Here is a 22,352-nt window from a genome sequence, read left to right as displayed (position 1 = left end):
TGTATTTGGATAGGACTATGTTTACTCCCTGCCACGTTTGGTAAACATGTTGATTGATCTCTATATTCTCTATTTGGTTTGGCGAAATGTAGTTGGATGTGACTATGTTTACTGCCACATTTGGTGATTTCGCTTGAGTTCTCTCTTATTTAATTCTCTGTTTTTTTTTTCCTTGTCAATTCTCTCTCCTTTCTTTAGATACATAAAATACACAAAATTTGTTTTGTTTTGTTTTTTTTTTTTTTGAAGAGTACACAAAATTTGTTGTTCCGATAGAAATGTTAACTAGATTTCAATGTATGCCTTTGTTTTTTTTTTTTTTTTAAACAATGAGAAGAGTTAGGCCTTAACCACTTTAATTTAAGAGAGGAAATTATTATCCTTGACTTTAAAACTCAAATGTGCTTAAGAGACATCTCAAACAATTAAATGAAAGTAAATGATAGCAGCTCTGAAAATCCATCATGCATGGCTAGCTTCTAAGCCTTCTGATAAACCAAACCTTTGTTCTTGACCCTTCACAGCATTTATGACTTTCTTAGTGTGAGTTAAAATTAGAAACGTAGGAGATTCATTTAACTCTCGATACATATCGCTAGATATATCATGGCCACATTCCCAACTATTGACAAATGCAAATCAAATGATCGGAAAAGCGCGACGGTTGTGGTAGCTGACATGGTTGGATGCTTGCTCAGAGATGATAGCTCTTTCCCTTACTTTGCCCTCATCGCGTTTGATGTTGGTGGGATCGTAAGGCTCCTCTTGCTACTCTTAGTTTGGCCATTATCTAGACTCCTCTATTACTTTGTATCAGAATCCGCAGCAACACGAGTCCTTATCTTTGCAACATTTGCTGGTGTGAATGTGTCTAAGATCGAGTCAGCGGCAACAGCCGTGCTGCCCAAGTTCTACTCGAGTGATCTACACCCCGATACTTGGCGTGTGATTTCTGCATGTGAAAGGCGGTGTATTGTCACTGCAAGTATTCCGAGGATCATGGTGGAGCCATTTCTCAAGACTTACCTTGGATTTGATATGGTTTTGGGGACTGAGATAGCAACTTATAATGGTATAGCCACTGGCTTTGTTTGCCCACCTGGAGTACTTATAGGACAGCATAAAGCAGATGCTCTTCATAAGGCTCTCGGAGCGAAAGCCCAGCCAGATATTGGAATTGGCAATAAGCACACTGATATTGCTTTGATTGGCATGTGCAAGGTGAGCATCCATCATATGCATGTTATTTTAATGCTACATACTAAATGCTTAGTTAAATTTTATTGCATAATTTTATGGTTTTTTTTTTTGGGTAAACAAGCAATCTATAGAACTGAGCAGAACAAAGGATTACAAAGGCCCTAGCCTCAACTAGAGTCCACCCCCAAACAAAAACTAAACTCAGGGGGGAATAGGACCGGCATCATACAACAGAATATGAAGTAAGGAAAGAGGATAATTTAATGGAAAATATAGAAAATGATCATTGTGATTAGTGTCGTTAGACTGTTGATCAAAATTTTTGTTCTAGACACAACAAGGGAAATACAAATCTCTAAATGAATGACAATGAAAGGGATTGAGATTCCTTTTATAGACCTCAACCATTGTGTCTCTTGAGTGAATAGATGTAACTATTCATTAGTTATACCCCTTCACTATTAGTGATACATTTTCACTATAATTATAATTATTAGCACACATGTATCCCTTCAGTTCCATATAATTGTACATTTTCAAGATACGTGAATTTCCTTGTTCAAGTGAGTCTTGATGCACCAATGTTATGGTACATCTCCACACACATAGCATACTCATTGTGAAGCCATTAACCACATGATCATATTCCAACATCTCCCACTTGATCATGATGATTCAAGTTTCCAATGGCTTCCAGGTTATGGATGTTTTTACCAAGCGTTACTTATTCAATCGCAATCACTCTTAACTATCCATCCTGATTTATTTGGATGTTCATTCTGAGTATCATATACCTGATTACTCTGGACTTTCCAACTGTTAGATAATGATTTCATTTACCATGTGCGCACGCTTTTGAATCATTTTTCATCTAACCACAACTTATCTCATTTAATAAGTTGGCACCATTCTCATACATTAAGAATTCTAACCATCCATACCTAATATTAATGGTGACTTTATAATCTGCACTAACCCGAATATTATACAAATTCATTCTAGCTTGTTGCCTCAAAGAGGATTTTACAGACAAGAAGATTTGTTATAATTTTGTTTCTTAGTTAATGCCCTCTATCTTATATCCGACCAATTTTAATCAGATAGAGTTGTATCAATTGTCACTTTTTTAGGCTTCTCTAAAACACTACAATGATACTTACCAGCATGCTTAATCACATCTAGATGATTTTAAACCCATTTTACAAACATGCTCTCTGAATTTTTCTAAAGTTAATCATTTGGTCATAGGATCAGCCACCATCTGTTCAGAGAGTACGTAGTCGACGTTTACTTCACCTCTTTCCACTATATCTTGTATATAGTGATATTTTACGTTAATGTGTTTTCCTTTGGAACTATTTGCTCCACTTTTAATCAGGAAGATGACAGACTTATTATCACAAAACACATCAACAGCCTTCTTAGGTATCCTATATTCATATAATCTATGAAACATTTGGTCCATACTGCAGTACTTACCGATGTGCTACAAGAAATATATTCTGCCTCTATGGTTGACTTTGGAACACATCCATGTTTCTTACTTAACCAAGAAACAGCAGTTCCACCAAATAAAATGATACCGCTTGTAGACTTTCTGTCATTCAAATCTCCAGCGAAATCTACATCACTATAAGTCTATAACAAATCAAATTTAAATCACTTACTCCAAAACAAAGTTTCATACCTTGAGTCCTTTCATATATCTCATAATTCTTTTAACCACTTGCCAATGTTCTTTGCTAGGATTAGATTGATATCTTCTTACTAATCCTATAGCATGACAAATGTCTGGTCTAGTACTTGTCATTGCATACATCAAGCTACCCACGGCTTGAGCATATGGAACATTTTTCATGTATTTTATTTCTTCTTCTTTTGTAAGACACATCTCTTTTGTAATAATTGTTCCCTTACTAATGGGTGTACTAACTGAGTTGCACTCTATCATATTAAATCTTTTAAAGATCTTATCCAGATAGTTCTCTTGGTCCAAGTAGAGTAGTTTAGAGTTTCTATCTCTAGTAATCTTTATTCCCATGACATTGGAAGCTTCTCCCATATCTTTCATCTCAAACTTGGAACCTATATATGATTTAGTTTTTATAATCATGTCCATGTAATCTTCAGCAAGCAAGATATCATTTACATAAAGAGACAAGAGACAAAACTTTTCTTGACACTTCCAAGTATATACACAGTGATCTAGTCTATTCATTTGATAACCTATCTTAATGATAGCTTGGTGAAACTTTAAATACTATTGTCTAGATGACTGTTTTAGTCCATACAATGATTTCTTTAACTTATAGACTTTGTTTTCATGTCCTTTCACATGAAATCCTTCCGGTTGAACCATATAGATGTCTTCCTTTAAATCTCCATTAAGAAAAGCTATTTTGACATCTAGTTGGTGGGGTTCTAAATCCATTCTTTCAATAATTGCCATGAGTATTCTAATGGATTGAAACTTTGCAACCAGAGAATATGTATCAACAAAGTCTATACCGAGTTTTTGTGTATAACCTTTAGCCACTAAACGGGCTTTGTATCTATCTAAGGTACCATCAGCTTTAAACTTTTTCTGAAGTACCCATTTAGTCATTTACAACCAATGGGTTACCTTCCAATTGGTAGATCAACTAGTTCCCAAACTTCATTTTTCTTGATGTAATCTATTTCCTCTTCCATGGCTTCTTGTGTCATTGTAGTGAATCAAATCCATCCGTTGCTTCTATAAATGTTCTTGGTTCTCCCACTAATTCATCTAACTCTTCAAGATTGAAAACATAATGATCCTTCAATCTTTTAGATGGTTCCCTTTTTTTCTTTTTCGTTTCCCACTGTTTTGAATATTGTTATTAGGATCAAATGATATATTATCAATCATATTTTGATCATCGTCATTCATATCTATATCCATGTCATTGTCATGATCATCAATATCTATATCTCCCACTTGATCATGAACAATGTCATGATCACCAAGTTGGTTAGTATCAAAGTCATCCTGATTTGCTTCCAAGTCAGAGTCTTGAATTGGAGTAATCACATCAATGGTTTCTATAAAAGTAGCATCTCTGCTTTCTATCAATCCTTTATCTTGGTGATAAAAGAGATATCTTATACTATTTTCTGGATATCCAATGAATTTACATTTCAAAGTCTTAGAATTTAACTTATCTCTAAGTGGTTTTGGAATCAAAACATATGCCTTGCAACTCCAAACTTTTAAGTTTGACAAGTCTGGTTTTCTTCCATGCTATAATTCGTATGGTGTTAATGGTTTAGCCTTTGTATTTACTCTATTTAGTAAATATGAAGCAGTGGATAATGCTTCTTCCCAAAAATGAAGAGGCAATTCTACATGGGACATCATTGATCTTGTCATCTCTATTAGGGTTCTATTTCTTCTTTCTGCAATGCCATTTTGTTGTGGTGTATACGGCATAGTATAATTGTGTCTTATGCAATGTTCTTTGCAGAATTCATCAAAGACTTCATATTTACCACCTCTATCACTATTAATGGACTTTATGGGTCTCCCTAATTGAGTTTCTACTTCTTTCTTAAATTCCTTGAATTTTTCCAAGGCATCCGATTTATTTTTCAAGAAGTAGACATACCCATAACGAGAATAATCTTTGATGAATGTAACAAAGTATTCCATTCCTCTATGAGTCTTCGTTCTCATAAGCCCACATAAATCCGAATGTATAACATCAAGTAAATCAAAAGATTGCCAATGTTTAGAAAATGATTTTCTAGACATTTTTTCCTTTGATACATGATTCACATGTTTCAAAATCATTCAAATTTACTTGAGGTAACCTTCCAATTTTGCTCATTATGAATAATTTATTTTTATTTATGTGTCCTAATCTCAAATGCCACAATAAAGTTGTATTTGAAGTAGAGATACAAATATATTCGGAAGAAATACTTTTATTATTAACAATAACTGTTTACAAATCATCGATTCTAGTACCCTTAAGTACTATTCGACCCTCTTTACCAATAGTAACCACACCATTTTTGAATCTCACTTCAAAATCTTTCTTTTCAAGCATATACAGCAACATAATTAAGATTTCTTCTACTGGTGGGTGCATACAAGACATTTTTGAGAATCACATTTATGCCATTACACGGAAACTTGAATCTCCTTCTCCAAGAACATCTATGTATGTATTGTTCCTCATGTATAAATGATGCTCTCCTTGTGCTTTTTTTTTTTTATGTTGATGAAAAAGGATTTGTTCTTGCAAACATGTCTTGTAGCTTCGGAGTCAACACACCATTGTTCTTCATAATCTGCTATGAGTGCTTCAGAGACTATTAGAATTAATTCCTTAGGCTTGTCATTGTTCTTTTGGCGTTTGAGACATTTCGATCTAACGTGACCAATTTCTCCACAGAAGTAACACCCATGCTTTTTGCCTTTGAACTTGTGATTCTTCTTGTTCCTAGTCTTAGAGAGACTATGATTGTTTCTTTTATGCCTTTGTGACTCCTTAGCTATTAGGAGGTTACCTCTACCATTTTTCTTTTTCCTCATGTTCATTCTCACTTCTTCAACAACCAACATAGCAGGAAAATTCTTCATGGATAACTCTTCTTGGCCATAGGTCAAGGAAGCCACCACATGATCCCATGATTTGGGAAGACTGTTAAGAAGTGTAGAAACTTGCATTTGATCAGGAATAGGATGACCAGCATTGGATATATATGTCCTTTGCTAATACCTCCATTTTGGTAATATGATCCACCATATCATCATTTTCATTCATACGAGTGCCGTTATATTTCTCAATTAAGCAACAATTGAATGTATGTTTGAAATTTAGGCCCGTACTTTTCATCTAATACATCCATGATTTCTTTGGCAGTCGCATATCCTTCATAAAGAGGAATCAAATCATCTTCCATATGGTTAAGAATTGTAGCAATAGCTAATGCATTATCTTCTAATTCCCATTTAGTATAATTTTGAGATGCAACATAAAGCTTTTCTGTTTTTAACGTATATAACGTTTTCTCATGGGTGAGTAGAAAAGTGATTCTTCTTTTCCATATGCAATGGTTGACATTATTAAGTCTCTCTATCTTCATATTCTCCGATTTGGACGTATTGGCCATGATAAACTAAATCTGGAGACTAATGAGTAAATAATGAAGACTTACGAGTCTTTCTTTGTTGTACGTCAGGTCTCTTAATGAGTAAATAATGAAAACTTACGAGTCTTTCTTTGTTGTACGTCAGGTCTCTATCTTCTTCTTGTTGTTGTTGTGAATTGTGTTTGTTTGAATTGTAATGTCTATTGGTCACAAATAATTGATTTGATTTCCCTTGAATCACAACACTACTCTGATGCCACTGATGGAAAATATAGAAAATGTTCGTTGTGATTAGTGTCGTTAGACTGTTGACCAGAATGGTATGGTGTTTTTGTTCTAGACACAACAAGGAAAATACAAATCTCTGAATGAATGACAATGGAAGGGATTGATGTTCCTTTTATAGACCTCAACCGTTGTGTCTCTTGAGTGAATAAATGTAACTATCAATTTCTTATACCCCTTCATTATTAGTGATACCTTTTCACTATAATTATAATTATCAACATACATAATTATAATTATCAGCACACATGCATGTACCAGTTTAGTTCCATATAATTGTACCCTTTCAGGATACATGAATTTCTTTGTTCAAGTGCGTCTTGATGCACCAATGTTATGGTATATCTCCACACACATAGCATACTCATTTTGAAGCCATTAATCACATGATCATATTCCAACAAAATTGGATACCTTAATTTGGGGGACACACTTTCCTATTATATTATGGTTTGTTTGAAAACATAGTTGAAACTATATATACTAGCCAAATTGAATATTATGATTTTTTTTTTCAAATATTGGTTGATCATATATATCATTATATATGGTTCTACGATTTAAAGTATTTCTTTTTGTATTTAATCCCTTTACATTCAAAATTCAGAATTCATTGGATCTATTCATCAAAAAAATGTCAACTCATTTTAACCTTAAATGCAGGAGGGTTATATAGTGCCAGCCAAACCCACACTAGAAGCTGTGAGAAGGGAGGAGCTCCCAAAGCCCATCATCTTCCATGACGGTCGCCTAGTCCAAAAGCCAACACCTCTCTTAGCGTTCCTCATCATTGTTTGGTTCCCCATAGGTTTCTTCATCGCTTGCTTGCGAATTGCTATTATGTCACTCCTTCCTCAGAGCCTCGCCTACTACACCATTTGGGCACTTGGTATTCGTGTCACTGTGAATGGCACCCCACCTACATTGGCTAAACACTCTATTGGTCATAAAAACTCTGGTAAGATCTTTATCTCGAACCATAGAACCGTTCTTGATGCATTTTTCATCTATCTTGCCCTAGGCTACCCAATAACCGGTCCCACGTACTCAACCTCTCGACTCTTGGAGTTCCTTTCACCATTCAAGGTTGTCCGAATAAGTCGTAACCGAGAACAGGATGCGGCCACGATCAAGAAGCTTCTACAAGAAGGTAATAACATATATCTTTGCCCAGAGGGAACCACTTGTAGGGAACCATATGTTTTAAGGTTTTCGGCATTGTTTGCTGAATTAAGTGACCAACTTGTCCCTGTGGCCATCGTTAGCCACCAGAGCATGTTTCATGGAACCACAGTTCGAGGGTGGAAAGCAATGGACCTTTTTTTCTTCTCGATGAACCCGTTTCCATCATATGAAGTCACATTCTTGAATTTGTTGGCTCCAGAACAAACATGCAATGCTACTTCTGGAAAGACTAGTGTTGAGGTAGCAAATTACGTACAAAGGATTATAGCTGCAACTCTTTCTTATGAGTGCACTAGGCTTACAAGGAAGGACAAGTATTGGGTTCTTGCGGGGAATGATGGGAATGTGGTTAGAACAGCTTAATTTTTAATTTTATTTTATGATAACTAGTTATTCATCAATCAAACTTGGGATCGAACTTGGGACATCTTTCAATAAGAGGAGATTGATTCCACTAGACCAAATGATATTGGTTCAAAAATTGTGTCCATATAGAGAAAATAATAATAATAATCAAATAAACTTTATGTCATCCTTCATGAATGTCAAATTAATCGATGTCTATTGTGATTAACTGATTGACACTTAACTGGACCAAACCAAACTATCATGTTGAAAGGATATGGAGTCCAACTAAGACCTCAACTCTTAGGCCTCGTTTGGTTCGCAGAAAGTAAATTAATTCCTTTGTCTTTCCCATGAGAAGGGAAATGAAATTTCTGAAGGACTTTCCATTCTGATATTTGATAACATAAGGAAAGTTATCCGGAAAGTTGTTAAAAAATTTGTAAATAATGCAATAAAATAATGTGTTGTAAGTAATAAATGCAATGAAAGAATAGAAAGTGATTTATTTAGAATATGGAATGAACCAAACCAAACTATCCGGTGAAAGGATATGGAGTGGAACCAAGACCTCAACTCTTATCCTCACACTTTCATTCATTTCATCCATGTCGTGTACAATTTGCTACATCAGGTGGGGATAGTAAAAATATAAATAGAAACAATAAACTTGGAATTTCTGCTATGAAACTGAAATCTGCTTGGTTAATTTAGGGGAGTGAAATTTGCACTCCCCAAATTGAAAACCACACTCCCTTTGATTTTTATAATATATTTGTAATCAATGAAATTCTTATATTCTAAAAATTAATACCCTTGTTGATCTCTCTCTCTTGTTTTTCCCGTCTCTCTTCTGGTTTGAGTTTCTCCACTGCCAATCAATTTCTTCTCTCCCGAAGAAAGCTAATTTCTTCTTTCGATTAGAAGTGAAAAATTCCTCAACCCAACATACCTAGGATGATGATCAGACCAACTAAATTAATCACCTACAACACAGTCTCATGGGCACCTCTGAGATGGATATGAGAAATCAAAATTCATAATGAAAGTGGAGATTGAATTAGAAAAAGGAAAGGATTCTATTTTCTTTTTCTTTTGTTGAGTAAAGGTTTCTTTGAAGGAAGAACATCACTACTAGAATTTTGTTCATATACATCGGTTCTGGACCGATGTTAAACTAATTTTCGACCGATGTCTTAGTGGGTGTAGAGAAAAGTATAGACATCAGTATAAGCGCGTTTTCAACCGATGTCCCAGACAGCAACCAACATCGATTCTAAAAAACAAATCGATGTATAATCGTTATAATCATCATATTTTTGTATATTAGGTATGTCTAATTCTTCATATTTTCACATTTTATGCTTAAAAAAGTATATGTCGAACAATACCTACTTGAACATTTGCATCGATTTCTATTCCAGAAGCGATGTCCAGTACACTCGTAGACATCAGTCTCCAAAAAATTTTGTTTGTTCGTGTCTATTTTTACGTGCATCTTGCCACCATATTCTCCTGAGAACGATGTATGTGCCTTTAGGCAACATCAGTTAATCTATTAAGAATGATGTTTTATGTTACTAGGAACATCGTTTTTCGTTCTTTGAAACGATGTCTAGTAATTTTGTAGACATCATTTCTATTTTTCAAAACCGATGTCCTGTATTTCATGGTAAATCGGTTTACTTTATAACAGCTGATTTGTACGTTGACAATAGATAACGGTTTGGCGTTTAGATATCGATGTGCATTGGTTTTGTGTACATCGATTTTTGGGTGATATTTTGATATGTTCATAATCATTAGACATCAGTCCAGTTTTAGGTACTGATTTGTAATCTCTGAATTGACATCGTTTTCTTTGACATTAGTGTTTTGTTTCCCATTTATATACATCAGTTCATATATATATATATATATATATATATATATATATATATATATATATATATATATATATATATATATCTCAACATCTTAACTCAAGCACATCATCCAAAAATGGGACATTCCATTAATTTTCTTTCCAAATTCATGATCCAACAGAAAACTCCAAGCCTACAAAAGCTAGCCTAGAGACATATGAATAACAAGTTACAATCAGTTTTATCAACACACATTGCCTCAAAGAAAAAAACTAGCCTTACTCCAAATCATTTTAGTAGTCAAAATTCTATACCAAAGTCTGTATATAATCAGCCACTTCAATGCACACCTCATCGCTGTTGGCTATATGATTTCTGAGTCTTTACCGCCCACTACAACTGTATAAACCAACACAATCAAGTCACAATCATTGGGTAAACAAGTTAATATTTAATTACCCCAAAAACAAAACAAACAAACTCAAACAAACAAACAAACAAACTGCAGCACCTGAACTACAAGATGGATCTGCACAACTACAAGTCACATCCAATACTAATATAACTGGACTTTACCAAATTTAAACACACATAAATCAAGAAAAATGAATCACCCATATACCATACATGTGCATACATGCACGCTTTTAGAATTCTCATGTTGCACCAAATTAAATGCACGTATTTCTTAACGCAAGCAAGCAAACCTCTATTTTAGTTACATCATTTACTTTTTAAAGAAAAAAAGAGCTAATACTTTAGAAAAAAAATAAATAGATGGAAGAGACAGTACAACAGAAGATGTATTACCTGATAGAAGGCGAAGCATAGAGGCCATCAAATGTTATTTCAAATTTTCAATTAAGTCATGACTATACATGTACCTCTATACCATCACGAGTATAGTTGATGAAAGTAGGCAAAGCTCTTGATCCTGTTTGAACGTCTGCCACGATATTCAGGTTCTCGTCCCGCACTTCCACCTTTCAAATCTCCAATCCCACTCTTTGAGTAGTGTAATTTAGAATCATAAGTCAACATTTGCTGAACTGATCTAAACTCAACAAATAATATAAGAAAGCTATCCACACTTTGAACAAAACAGTACCTGCTTGCATAGGTCCTTCAAGAAACTCAGAGTATGCAAAGGGCTTTATGTCATTGAACTTAGCAATGAACGAGTGCTTTACGATATCGATAATCATTTCACAGACGAATACCACACCAGCGTTCTGCAGTACCCAAATGTTAAAACAGTTTCCCATCAAATGTTTCCTCCAGAATGTTTTGAGCTAGGATGAATATGATAAATGCATAAATGTGGAACCTCTCCACAGAATCTGGTCACAAACAAAAAATAAAATAAAATCAAAGAGGATTTAGGACCATCTGAAAAGAATATAAGACTAATCTAATTTAATTCATCGGACACAGAACCACATCGATCTAGTTTAATTAACATAGTCGCTATAAGCCAATAAAAGGAAGCAAACTCACCAAAGTATACCAGGCTATGAATGTTTTCCTTACTATATCGCTTGAACACATTGCTTTTTATCTCGGCAAAGTTATAGGACACCAGCAAAGCGAACAAGTCATTATTGTGAGCAACAATGCAGTTTGACAAAGTAATTGCCTGAACAAAGAGGATAAATGAATGAATAAGTACGTAGAGTCAAGGATCCAATGACATTGAAGGGAAAATAACAGAACAAAAATCATAAATTTCTAAAGTAAGGATATTTGAGGTAGTCACGGCTAAAGCTTGGTCGCAAGTAAATCTCCAAATCCAGAATCTCATGTTTTCTGTTGGACAACTACCAAGTCCGTCTGCTGAGTTAAATAGAGTTTGCAATACATTTCCATTAAAACTCTGACATAGTTTGTCAAATATCTGTATAGAGGGGCAAGAATCAGTAACATGTGTTAGCTAAAACACTGTAACATAGTAGTGCAATCACTACATATCAAACTGATGGACTGATATTAGACCATCCACCCATTGTCTGTTCATCATAAGTACGTGAACCATTCTAACATGTAGATATAACTGACAAAATAGCATGTATAGCATCCGTCTTACTGCAAAGTAAACAACTTCACCTTAGCATGACCTTAATTTTATTTTATTTTTTCTTTTGACAAAATAGTATTAGCCCATGCCAAGGAATTATAAAATATGACAAAGATTAGCTCATTGACTTCAGATGACTACTTTTGAAGCACTATGAAAAACAAAATTTATATAACTAAACACTTAGACACCAGATAACTAGAACTCTTAGTTCTACAAGATATTGTACACAAAGAGCAAGATCATATTGTGTATAAAACTTCACATAATTAGTACCTAGTACTCTATCGGCCTTCCAATTGTGCAACTTATAGTTTTCACAGACAAGACACAATACCACCACAATCACTATTCCAAGATACAAGTAATCTCCACTTCTAGTTCGCAAACTGAGCTGATAAATTAAACAACGAAAAAGCTAACCCAAGCATACAAAAATTGCTGAACATGATTATGGCAGTTTCAGCAGAACTTAAAGCATGAAAAACCATGTAGATATAACTGAACTCCTAATATATCAAACCTCCCATAGTTAGCAGTAGTAAAGAAGCTTACAAATCATTTTCAGATCCCTCCTCATAAACAAAAGTGCTGAAAACCGGTCCCATTGATCTTTTTGAATCATTACCAATCGAGCTACCATCTCCACCTTTGCTCTTCTAGCAATACAAAACAAACAATCCGACAAGAAAACCAAACAGAAAGTAAGTAACTACACCGCTGTACTAATACAGAGAAACATCAAAAACAACAAGGACTAGCGAGACCACTCACCACGTACAATCAAACCATCAGTCCAAGTAGGATCGATATAGCTCACTAACAATATCAATGTACTTCTGCCATGCTTGCTAAATCCTCAATCACCAAATCCCCAAGAAAAACATTTCAACCTCCAGACCGTCCAATCTCAAAAGCATAACAAAATCAACAGTACGTTCAAACTCAAGGTGACCATACAAATCATAGAATAAAGCAATTAAAACCAAAATTGCATAGCTCACAATTTCAATTGGTACAAAGATTGGAAGGAAGCAAGAGAGAACATACCCAAGCTGGAGGTAAAACAAACCATAAGGGAAAAATCTAATTAACCAATAACTTTTTCAAGAGAAAATATCAAAATAGCTGGTTGCTAGGACATAGAATCCAGCAATAAGAGGAAGATTCCCAAGTTCATATTTTCTATATACTAATATCTAATACTAGAGTATATGAACATGTAATTCTTTAAAATTATTTCGATCCTTCATGAGATCAGAAATTCAGAATACATAGTACTATATATTATGCCTACGTTCATCTGGGTTTTTAAATTCAGAATGCATGTATGTAAATGTAATAGAAACCTTGGCCCCAACATCCCCCAGGAATAATATCACTCCTTGATTTTGTTTGGTTGGCAGGGAAAGTACTTCCAGAAAAATATAATCAGCTGGGGCTCAGCTTTAATGAAAACCTGCTAACTCCATTGCAATAGAGAAGTTAAGAAATTCATTGCTAAGTTGCTAACTCTCCCAGTGATCTGTAAGCTGTCAAGCACTCAGTCTTGCATGGCTTGCAGAGGCTATGTAGATCATGAAGCCTTATCTCAAAATTAAACCTCCAAACATCCAAAATAGATAAAACCCAGATGCAAGCAATGACCATTTGTCTTGAAAACAGACAATCCCACAGTTTATCTTGGTTATTACCTTCACTCACTACCCAAAACCTAATTAAGTAAAATTCCATCAATTTTCTTCAACAATATTCTGAATAAACCAACAAAACGACATCAAAATCGCACCTTGATGAGGATTGTGTTGCCCCTAAAGAGCTGGAGCTTCTCCATGGTCTCAGGGTGGAGCGCGACGACAGAGTTGACATCATTGATGGCCTCATCGACGACAAGGCGATTCGCTGCCTTCTTCTGCTCGAGAATCGCAGAGCTGAAATCCCTCTTATTCCCCTTATTGCAACAATTTTCAAAGCAATCGCATCAGAAATCAAAATCCCTAAAAATTTCAGAAAATCAAAAAAGTTAGCTTAAAATCGAAAAGAAGAGGAATTGGATCTGAGGGATTACGGGTCGGACGATTTAGCTTTATCGGTCATGGTGGAAGAAGAGCAGGAAACTGACTCACCCAACTCATTCTCCTTATATGTGAGGTCGGGCTCTAGCCCACAAATCCATAGAATAAAAACAACTAGAAGAAAACATCGAAGAGCGAAAAAGAAAAGGGGGGCTGGGTTTAGAAATTCATACACCGATCTGGAGAGAGAAGCTGAGATGAGATGAGATGAGAAGCTAATTGATCTCGGTCAGAGGTGAAGAAAGGTCGAGAAGGAGCTCGGGTTTCTTCGACATTGTCAGGATCTATGTTTCTTCGACTCTCTTGGCGTTTCAGACTCCGCCGGAAATGGAGGAGGAAGGATTGTGATGGTGAGGAAGAGCTCGAGTTTGGGAGCCAGCTCAACTGAGCTCGAGGGTTTTGATCTGTTTCACATTTGGGGTCGGGCGCAATTTTTTTCTAAGTGTGAAAGTTTTGAGTTTTTGTACCTACTTCTTCATTTTACTTAAAAGACTTAGCGCGTTTTGCAAAAATAGGTTCCCGCAAATTTTCAAACAAAACTTTTAACACCGGTCATTTTAAGACCCGATGTTAATGATATACATTTAAATCGGTATTTTCTTAAAACGATGTTAGATTACGTTTTTACATCGTGTGCAAGTCTGACCGATTTAAAACATGCGATGTCTATGAACAGATTTCTAGTAGTGCATACAAATTAATCTTTAAGGCTATCAAGTTTGTTGGTGGTGTTTGTCAATTTGGTAGTGTAGATACCTCTACTAGCAAGACTAGTTTGCTATCTCACCAAGCATAAGTAACACGCTCTTTGGGACACCCATAAGCCATGGTGAGGCCCAACCGCCACTTGCATGTTGTAGCCCTATGTTCAAGCTACGCTACGGTATCCGGAAGTCACAAATCCGTCGCCCGGAAGCCACCTTTCCGGCTTTGCCAAGTTGCCTCCACAATATGGCATTTCTATACTAGAATAGTGGGTTCTTGTCCCACATCTAAGAAAATGTAAAGGAAGAGCACTCCTTCACCTATAAAAGGAGACTCCTTCCCACTTACTCCACATCCTATTACATACTTTGTAATCCCCTTGGGCCGCAAGGCTCAACATACTAGTGTAACATTCAAGTGGACGTAGTTTCCCGCTAAAGCGGGAGACGAACCACTATACATCTTGTGTCACTCTCTCTCTCTCTCTCTCTAAAGCTAACTAGAGACCCCTCGGTCACTAACGTTAACATTGGCGCCGTCTGTGGGAAGCCAACACAAAGGCTTCGTCACCTACCACGAACTTTGACCCGAAAGTGTCGAGTCAACGCTCATTCAACATCAAATTGGGGCCGGTCAATGCTTGGTCAACGCCCGGCAGAGTCGGTCAACGCCCATCAGGGTCCGGTCAACGATGACCAAGGTTAGTCAACGCTGAACCTTCAAAAAAAAAAAAAAAAACTCGGCGGCAAATCTTTTCTGGACACCCAGAGATCTTCTCTGGACACCCATTCTCTTTAACAAGGCCTCGTCTTCCTCGTTGCATCGCTCAGCGGCATGACCAAGCCACCTCCGCCGACCAAGGCTGCCTCCTCTGGCCATTACCACCGGATAGCTTCGCATCCGAGCTCCACTCCCGCTGGCCCAACGCTCCACCTCCGCTGACCAAAACCAGTTCCGACTATCCCCGAGCCCCAACTGCTCCTCTGCTAGCTGCCATAGCACTTCCTCCGCTAGCTGGTCTCGGCTCCACCACTAGACTTCATCAGCGGCACCGCCGAACTTCCGTCAGCGGAACCATCCTCCGCTAACTTAACAAACACCGCCAGCAGGTCGCCGCCGGCAGATCATCATCATGCGTCAGCGGCAACTGTCAGCGGCTATCTGTCCATCCGCTAGCCACACCCCCTACCATAGCTCCGCTGACCATGGCTGCCAACACAAGCTCTGCCAAAAATTCTATCAGCGGCACTGCCGAGCGAGGTCAGAAGCACCGCCAAGCGCCCACCTCAACCATAGCACTGCTAGCACCAGCAGCGCATAGCCTCCGCCTGCACAACCCAGCGGTAACCCACCGCCAGCTCAAGCTTCGCTTGGCGCGGCGACCTCCAGCCCAGCTCCGCTCCGCTGAGTGTCTCTCTTCCGCTAAACCAAAGCTTCACCGAAGCTCCGTTCCGCCGGACTATCTTCGCTAGCCTGTCTCCGCCGGCCAAGGACAGAGCACCGCTAACCAAAGCTTCGCGGACAAGCTCTGCTGACCAAGAGCACCGCCCACCAAGGCATCCACTGCTGGCCAGTTCCACCTCCGTCGGACACAGCACCGCAGAGCACAACCTCAAGGAGAAGTTCCCCAAACTATTCTCACAGATTTTGTCGAAGCACCCACCTGCAATTATGAATTAAGGTGTTGGGTTTCTACGGTGACAGAGAGCCCAACAAAGTGCGAGCTCCGCTCCGCCGAACTTCACCGCTGAGCTTCACTGTACGGAAGAGCACCGCTGACCGAGCAGCTCCACCACCGGAACCCGCTGGGCAGCCACCTCTGACTTCCACTCCGCTGAACTCCGACCTCCCCGCTGAGTTCCAAAATACCGCCAACCAAGGCTTCTGCCGCTGGGTTCCATCGGCGGCAACCACTAAAACAAAGCCCCGCCACGAGCAAAGTTCGACAGTCACCGCCAGGCCTTGTAATCCTTCGCTGCTATCCTGGAAGACACACCCTCTTCGTTTGCAATCACAGGCAACGCAGGGCCCAACCCACCGCTAGCAAGCACTGCAGCTCCAGGAGATGTCCGCCAGGAAACAGCCTTCAATTTTGGGTGTCGAGCTTCAGGCTTCGAGTCTTTATGGCAAAGCTAAGTTTCCCTCGATATATACCTCTCCTTACTGATGCATGCACCACGTGCTTCTACTTTTTTCATATAGCATGATACAGTTGCCCGCGCATACAGTTCACACATATGCTTCTGTATTGACCGCATTCACTCCAATCAATTACAAACACACGTATTAGACTGTTGACATCATTATCAAATTCATGTCTTTCCGGATGTATGCTGCCACTTGACAACTAGGGTCATGAGTAAGTTTCATAACAATACACACACATCCCATCATAGCTTGCAAACACAGACACGCGTTCCTTGCTCGTCTACCATGGTCACTTCATGTGTTCTGTCAAGTTCCCTTCAATTAATGTTAAAGCATATTTCAATGTCCATGGCATAGCTGTCATGCATAACTATAATTGATTTATGTGTTGTATATGCATGGCCTATTTATGTCTTCTATATGCATGGCGCATAGCACACCCACAACACACATTCTTAATTGATGAGTTAATCCATTGTACAAGCTAGCTAGCTCTTATCTACACGTTCCAGAGATGCATGCATAATTGCAATTAAACATCACATGTGGCATACTCTGCTTACTACAGCACACGTATAATGACAAATTCAAAACTACAATCATGTACATTTTGAGTATATGCCTACTACATGTTTATAATAATCAAAAGCCTACAAGATCATTTCCTATGCTTTAATAGTCTATGCCTGCTTTGCTAATTAAGTGATCTGCCATGCTCTGCTATGGTGCCACATATGTGCAACATCACACACTTAGCGGTCCGTCAATTAAGCTCATGCTTATAAACATATATCTTGTGGGCAGGAACGTGTACACACATGTATAGGCTGCTACATACATATATCAACGTGATTACTTGTGTCATTTGACTAACGCATTTACATATAAATGCTGCCGTCACGTCCATGTTTCAATTGGCATTGCACATATATAATGAGAGCTTGTGTGTTCCCCGCAAAGTTGACACTCAAAATGGATACATAATGCAACTTATTTGTCATCAATTATTACTTTGCTCATACACTTTGCTTACAATTTTATCAAAGTACATATGCAAACTATTACTAGTGATTTTACAAACTCATGTACTAATCACCTACTTTATTTCATGGAGACATAATCACAGATCACATCTCCAACGAATGAAATCATCATCTTTCTACTAAGGTGCTTCGTCGGAGCAATGGACCGTCATGCTCGGCCAACTCCGCCAGCCTCCAAATCGGCATAAGATAAGTCACTATCTTATCTTTTATGCTCTTTCAATTTGCGCTACCGCCATGCCAATACCATGCTTTTACTACTTCTAAGCATGCTTACAGAATATCACACTTGATATATCTTTACATGCTTCCATAACTTTTAAGCATGCCTACAACATTTCGTAGATTTGGCACCATTTTCTAGGTCTCACATGCTAGATATGACATGCTTCACATACCGATCTCAATGATCCTTTAGCATATCTACAAAAATGCAAAAATGATATTAGCATCCACATTACAAGTACATGCTTCTATTTTAATTGCAACTCAATTAAATAAACATGGGACACTCGAACAAAATATTACTACTTGCTCTATGTGTTTATCATTTTTTCATACAGATACAAGTCTATGCTCTATGACCAACTGCCAAGCGGTAAGGCAACGCCTCATAATGACAATGTCCGCTATGCGGCATTGCAGTCAAGCTTTTCTCCTTCGAGAAAATAGCAAGGGACTAGTTAACACAGCCCACGGCAACCATTGATCCGGCAGTTAACCCTGACGCTTGGGTATCTAAGATTGGGCTCGCTACCCAACACCCTCTGCTCCGCGCAGCTCCCCTCATCAAACAATTTTCCAACCATCCGGAGGTCTATAGCCAGGAGTGGGGGACTCCTCGCAAGGCCTAGCAGGGGCCCACCCGGGGCAAAAGCGTTCGCTCCAACCAATTCTAGATGGACGACGCACTCGCACTAATTATGCTTGTTATACGGCACAAAGCTACGCTTTGGTATCAACCCGCAAGAACACCCTCCTTGACTGGGGACTTCGGGGACTTGTACATACAGCCCAGCATAATTAGCAACGGTCACTACAAGAGAAAACGAAAAATGTGACGAATAGAATTCCTCACAAAAAGTCTAAATTCCTCGCTTAAAGTGATGAGCGAGGAAATCAAGTCGTCGCAAACTTTCCTCGCCTAAACCCCCTCACGGATTACTATATGCGAGGACTTTTGGTTTCCTCACAAATGAACAATTGCGAGGAATGCATATTCCTCACAAATTAAGAATTGCGAGGAACGCATATTCCTCACAAATTAAGAATTGCGAGGAACGCATATTCCTCACAAATTAAGAATTGCAAGGAACACATATTTCTCTCGTATAAATATTTGTGAGGCTCTTGTATCCTCATAGTTAAGAATATGTTGTTCATTTCACAATTTTTTTTTTTTTTATATGTTGTTATTTTACTTGCTGGGAAGCCTTGAAGATAAACAACAAATAAATGTCATAACTAAAAACTTATCAATAACACTTTTGGACTTATATTAAATAAAGAATAATTATTACATATAGTTCCTCAACTACAAGCACAAAAGATCTTGGAAGATGTTTAGTTCCTTAATTACATATACAAAAGATACTCTAAGTAGAGGTCCATGAAAATCAAGGCATCAATTTAAAACCTCCATACCAAGACACCTGGGAAGTTATCTATGCCTTCAACATTATCAATCCTGGTGCAAAGCATGCCATTGTTTTTGCTAGTAAAATACACCCCTGTAATTTGTTAAAGATCATCCACTAAAAAGATTTTAATTTTGCTCGACTATTATTGGAAGCTTGTCACTCAAAGTCACTTGTATGACTGAAGATGAGTATCCAATGATATGCCTCTTCAACGAGCTTTGCCCTGAAATCTTTCATCCTCTTCTTCATTTTCTCCTAGCCTACAGCAAAATGAAAAGAGATGACTACATAGCCGACAAACAAATCCAGAAAATTTATATCATAAGTTTAGTAATAATCTGACATTGATCAACCCACAACAAAAGTTATACCACCACCAAAAACCTATCAAAAAGTAGTACTTTGTGGATGATATTAGGTTGAACAATAAATCCTATTCAACATAAATGAAAGCAGCACAATGAAAGACCATAACTAGGGAAAAGCAGGATAACAATACTAGATCACCTATATGATCTAGTATATGGTATCTAAGAACAGAGGAAGTGAACAACCTTTTTGTAAAGTCATTTCCACTTGTGACCAGGACTCAGAAAGAGATACGAGCAAAGCTATCCATATGAGATTTAAAATATTTCTATCTTTGCATAACATTTAAGACAGAGGAAGCCACTTACAAAACTACACATATGAAATTCGAAATATTTATACCTGAACTCTGACTTGTGAGCTGTCGAGGTGCTAGCCTTTGATGGGGTAAGTCTCCTGGATGAGAAAGTCAAGATGGCTAAGGAACTGCTGTGGGTTAAGGTGCTGGTGTTGGTTGAGGAGCTTGTATTGCATCTGAGCGTGGAGGCAATGTGAACTTATTTTTTTTTTTCCATTGAGGTTTTATCTGCACTCAAAAATCCCAAAATGTAAAATACAATAAAGATCATGACCAACCAAAATATCTGTTTTATATTTAACATAAGAAACGGAAAATTTTCAAGTTAGTTATGCATATAAACACCTAGGAATGGAACATTAGCTACATAACCAATAAAGCTTAATGACTCTAATGCATAGTAATGAGTCTTGCCACCAACATAATCACACAACTAGCAGTAGAATAGATATCATAAGCAACACAAAGGTATGCATGCCCTGCAAATCAAAAGTATAATCTGGACTTACTTGAAGCAATAGTAGACAGCCCATTTCTTTATCTCACAGAGAACAGCCTTTGTCTTCTCCACAGATGTAGAGCAATGTTCAGACCACACAATTTAATAATACATTGTAAACTCATAGTCTGCTGATCAATTCAGAAACATGATATGTTTTCTTTCTTTTCTTTTTATTCACCTACTTAACTCTTGTTTCCCTTGCAAGAGAACAAACAAAAGCTTCAACTTATAAAGCAGCTTTGTATCTGGTCTTAACATGTGCATGCCCTATATATATATGCTCAGCCACATAACATTAAATCTAAGTAAATTTCCAGATGAATGAATAGAGCTATCTTGCACCAAACTACATAAAGGAACATCCAATTGAAATAGCAAAGATAACATGACCATTGTATATAGATACCAGCCGTGGCATATTGATTTTGAAACATTTTAGAATAGATCACCATTCACGTTGGCACCTAACTCTCTAAGGACATTACAAGACATTTATAGTTCCAAAGTGTTGCAAAGAGTTACAAAGCAAGAAATAAATAAATAAATAAATGAGCAGAAACGCTAATACAAATTCAAAAGAAAAATCAAACACTATAGCTGAGAAAAAATCAGCAAGAGGGAACCAATTAACTCAAGTTTCACCCATATATATACACATATCAATGTATATATATATATTTTTTAGGGAAACTTACCAATGTATATATATATATATATATGCTCATATATACGTAATACCATCTAATCAGTCAAATGCCCAAACATAATTTTCATCGTTGAATTCATAAGCCAAAATCCAATTCAATCATCTAATTGAATAAAGAAAACCAAAACTATAAAACCAAAAAATAATTAATATTAAAGATTATACCTGAATGAGGAGTATGTCAATCGACAGCCCAAGGATACCACCTGCAAACACCTTAAAACCAAAGCCAAAGACAAAATTTAAACCATAAAAGAGAATTGGATCATGAAATAACAGAGCCATAACAAACATCAATAACAAAATTAAAGGAATGTGAGTGAAATCTGAGATAAATGGAAGATAAAATTCAAACAATAGATTGATACTTATGCTGGCTTTTGTGCGGTATTGTAGAGAAGGAATAAGGATGAGAGGATCGGATTAGGATTCAGGAGGAGGAAATGCAGTGGTGGGAGCAGGTGGTCGGCAGTGGAGCAAATTGAGAGAAGGTGGTTGGTAGACGGAAGCAATAGCTAGAGAGAGAACTGGACGAGAGAGCAGCGCCTTAACAATTCCCAACTCCGACTTGTTCTTATCCATTTTCTTTTCTGGATTATATATTCTAGGCATATTCTGCGAGGAATGAACCAATATCCTCGCTAGTTTATTTTTTTTTTTTTTTGAAAAGGGGTTTGGAACCCAGCCTAGCTGGGAGGCTCAGCCCCACGCCCGGTTCCATTTATTGAAATAATATTTTGCAACGGGGGGGACATAAAACCTGAACCCCGTGCTACATTAGAACAATGACTATA

General features: G+C 37.4%; 1 protein-coding gene across 1 annotated transcript; it reads left to right on the top strand.

Moving 5' to 3' along the window:
* Positions 1–477: 477 nt before the first annotated feature.
* Positions 478–8,301, top strand: LOC133712294 (glycerol-3-phosphate acyltransferase RAM2-like). The gene is made up of 2 exons (XM_062138406.1): positions 478–1,221; positions 7,267–8,301. Exons 1-2 carry the CDS (start codon positions 607–609, stop codon positions 8,149–8,151), a joined length of 1,500 nt encoding a protein of 499 aa, XP_061994390.1. The 5' UTR covers positions 478–606; the 3' UTR covers positions 8,152–8,301.
* Positions 8,302–22,352: the final 14,051 nt, after the last annotated feature.

Source organism: Rosa rugosa, chromosome 5, assembly GCF_958449725.1.
Source record: "Rosa rugosa chromosome 5, drRosRugo1.1, whole genome shotgun sequence".
Taxonomy (NCBI): domain Eukaryota; kingdom Viridiplantae; phylum Streptophyta; class Magnoliopsida; order Rosales; family Rosaceae; genus Rosa; species Rosa rugosa.
This window is presented reverse-complemented; position numbering and strand designations above follow the sequence as displayed.

Bases quoted from the DNA above. Each gene is read 5' to 3' on its own strand.
- LOC133712294 (XM_062138406.1), top strand. From the start codon at position 607: ATGGCCACATTCCCAACTATTGACAAATGCAAATCAAATGATCGGAAA. The intron at 1,222-7,266 runs GTGAGCATCCAT...CCTTAAATGCAG, and splicing joins CTTTGATTGGCATGTGCAAG to GAGGGTTATATAGTGCCAGC.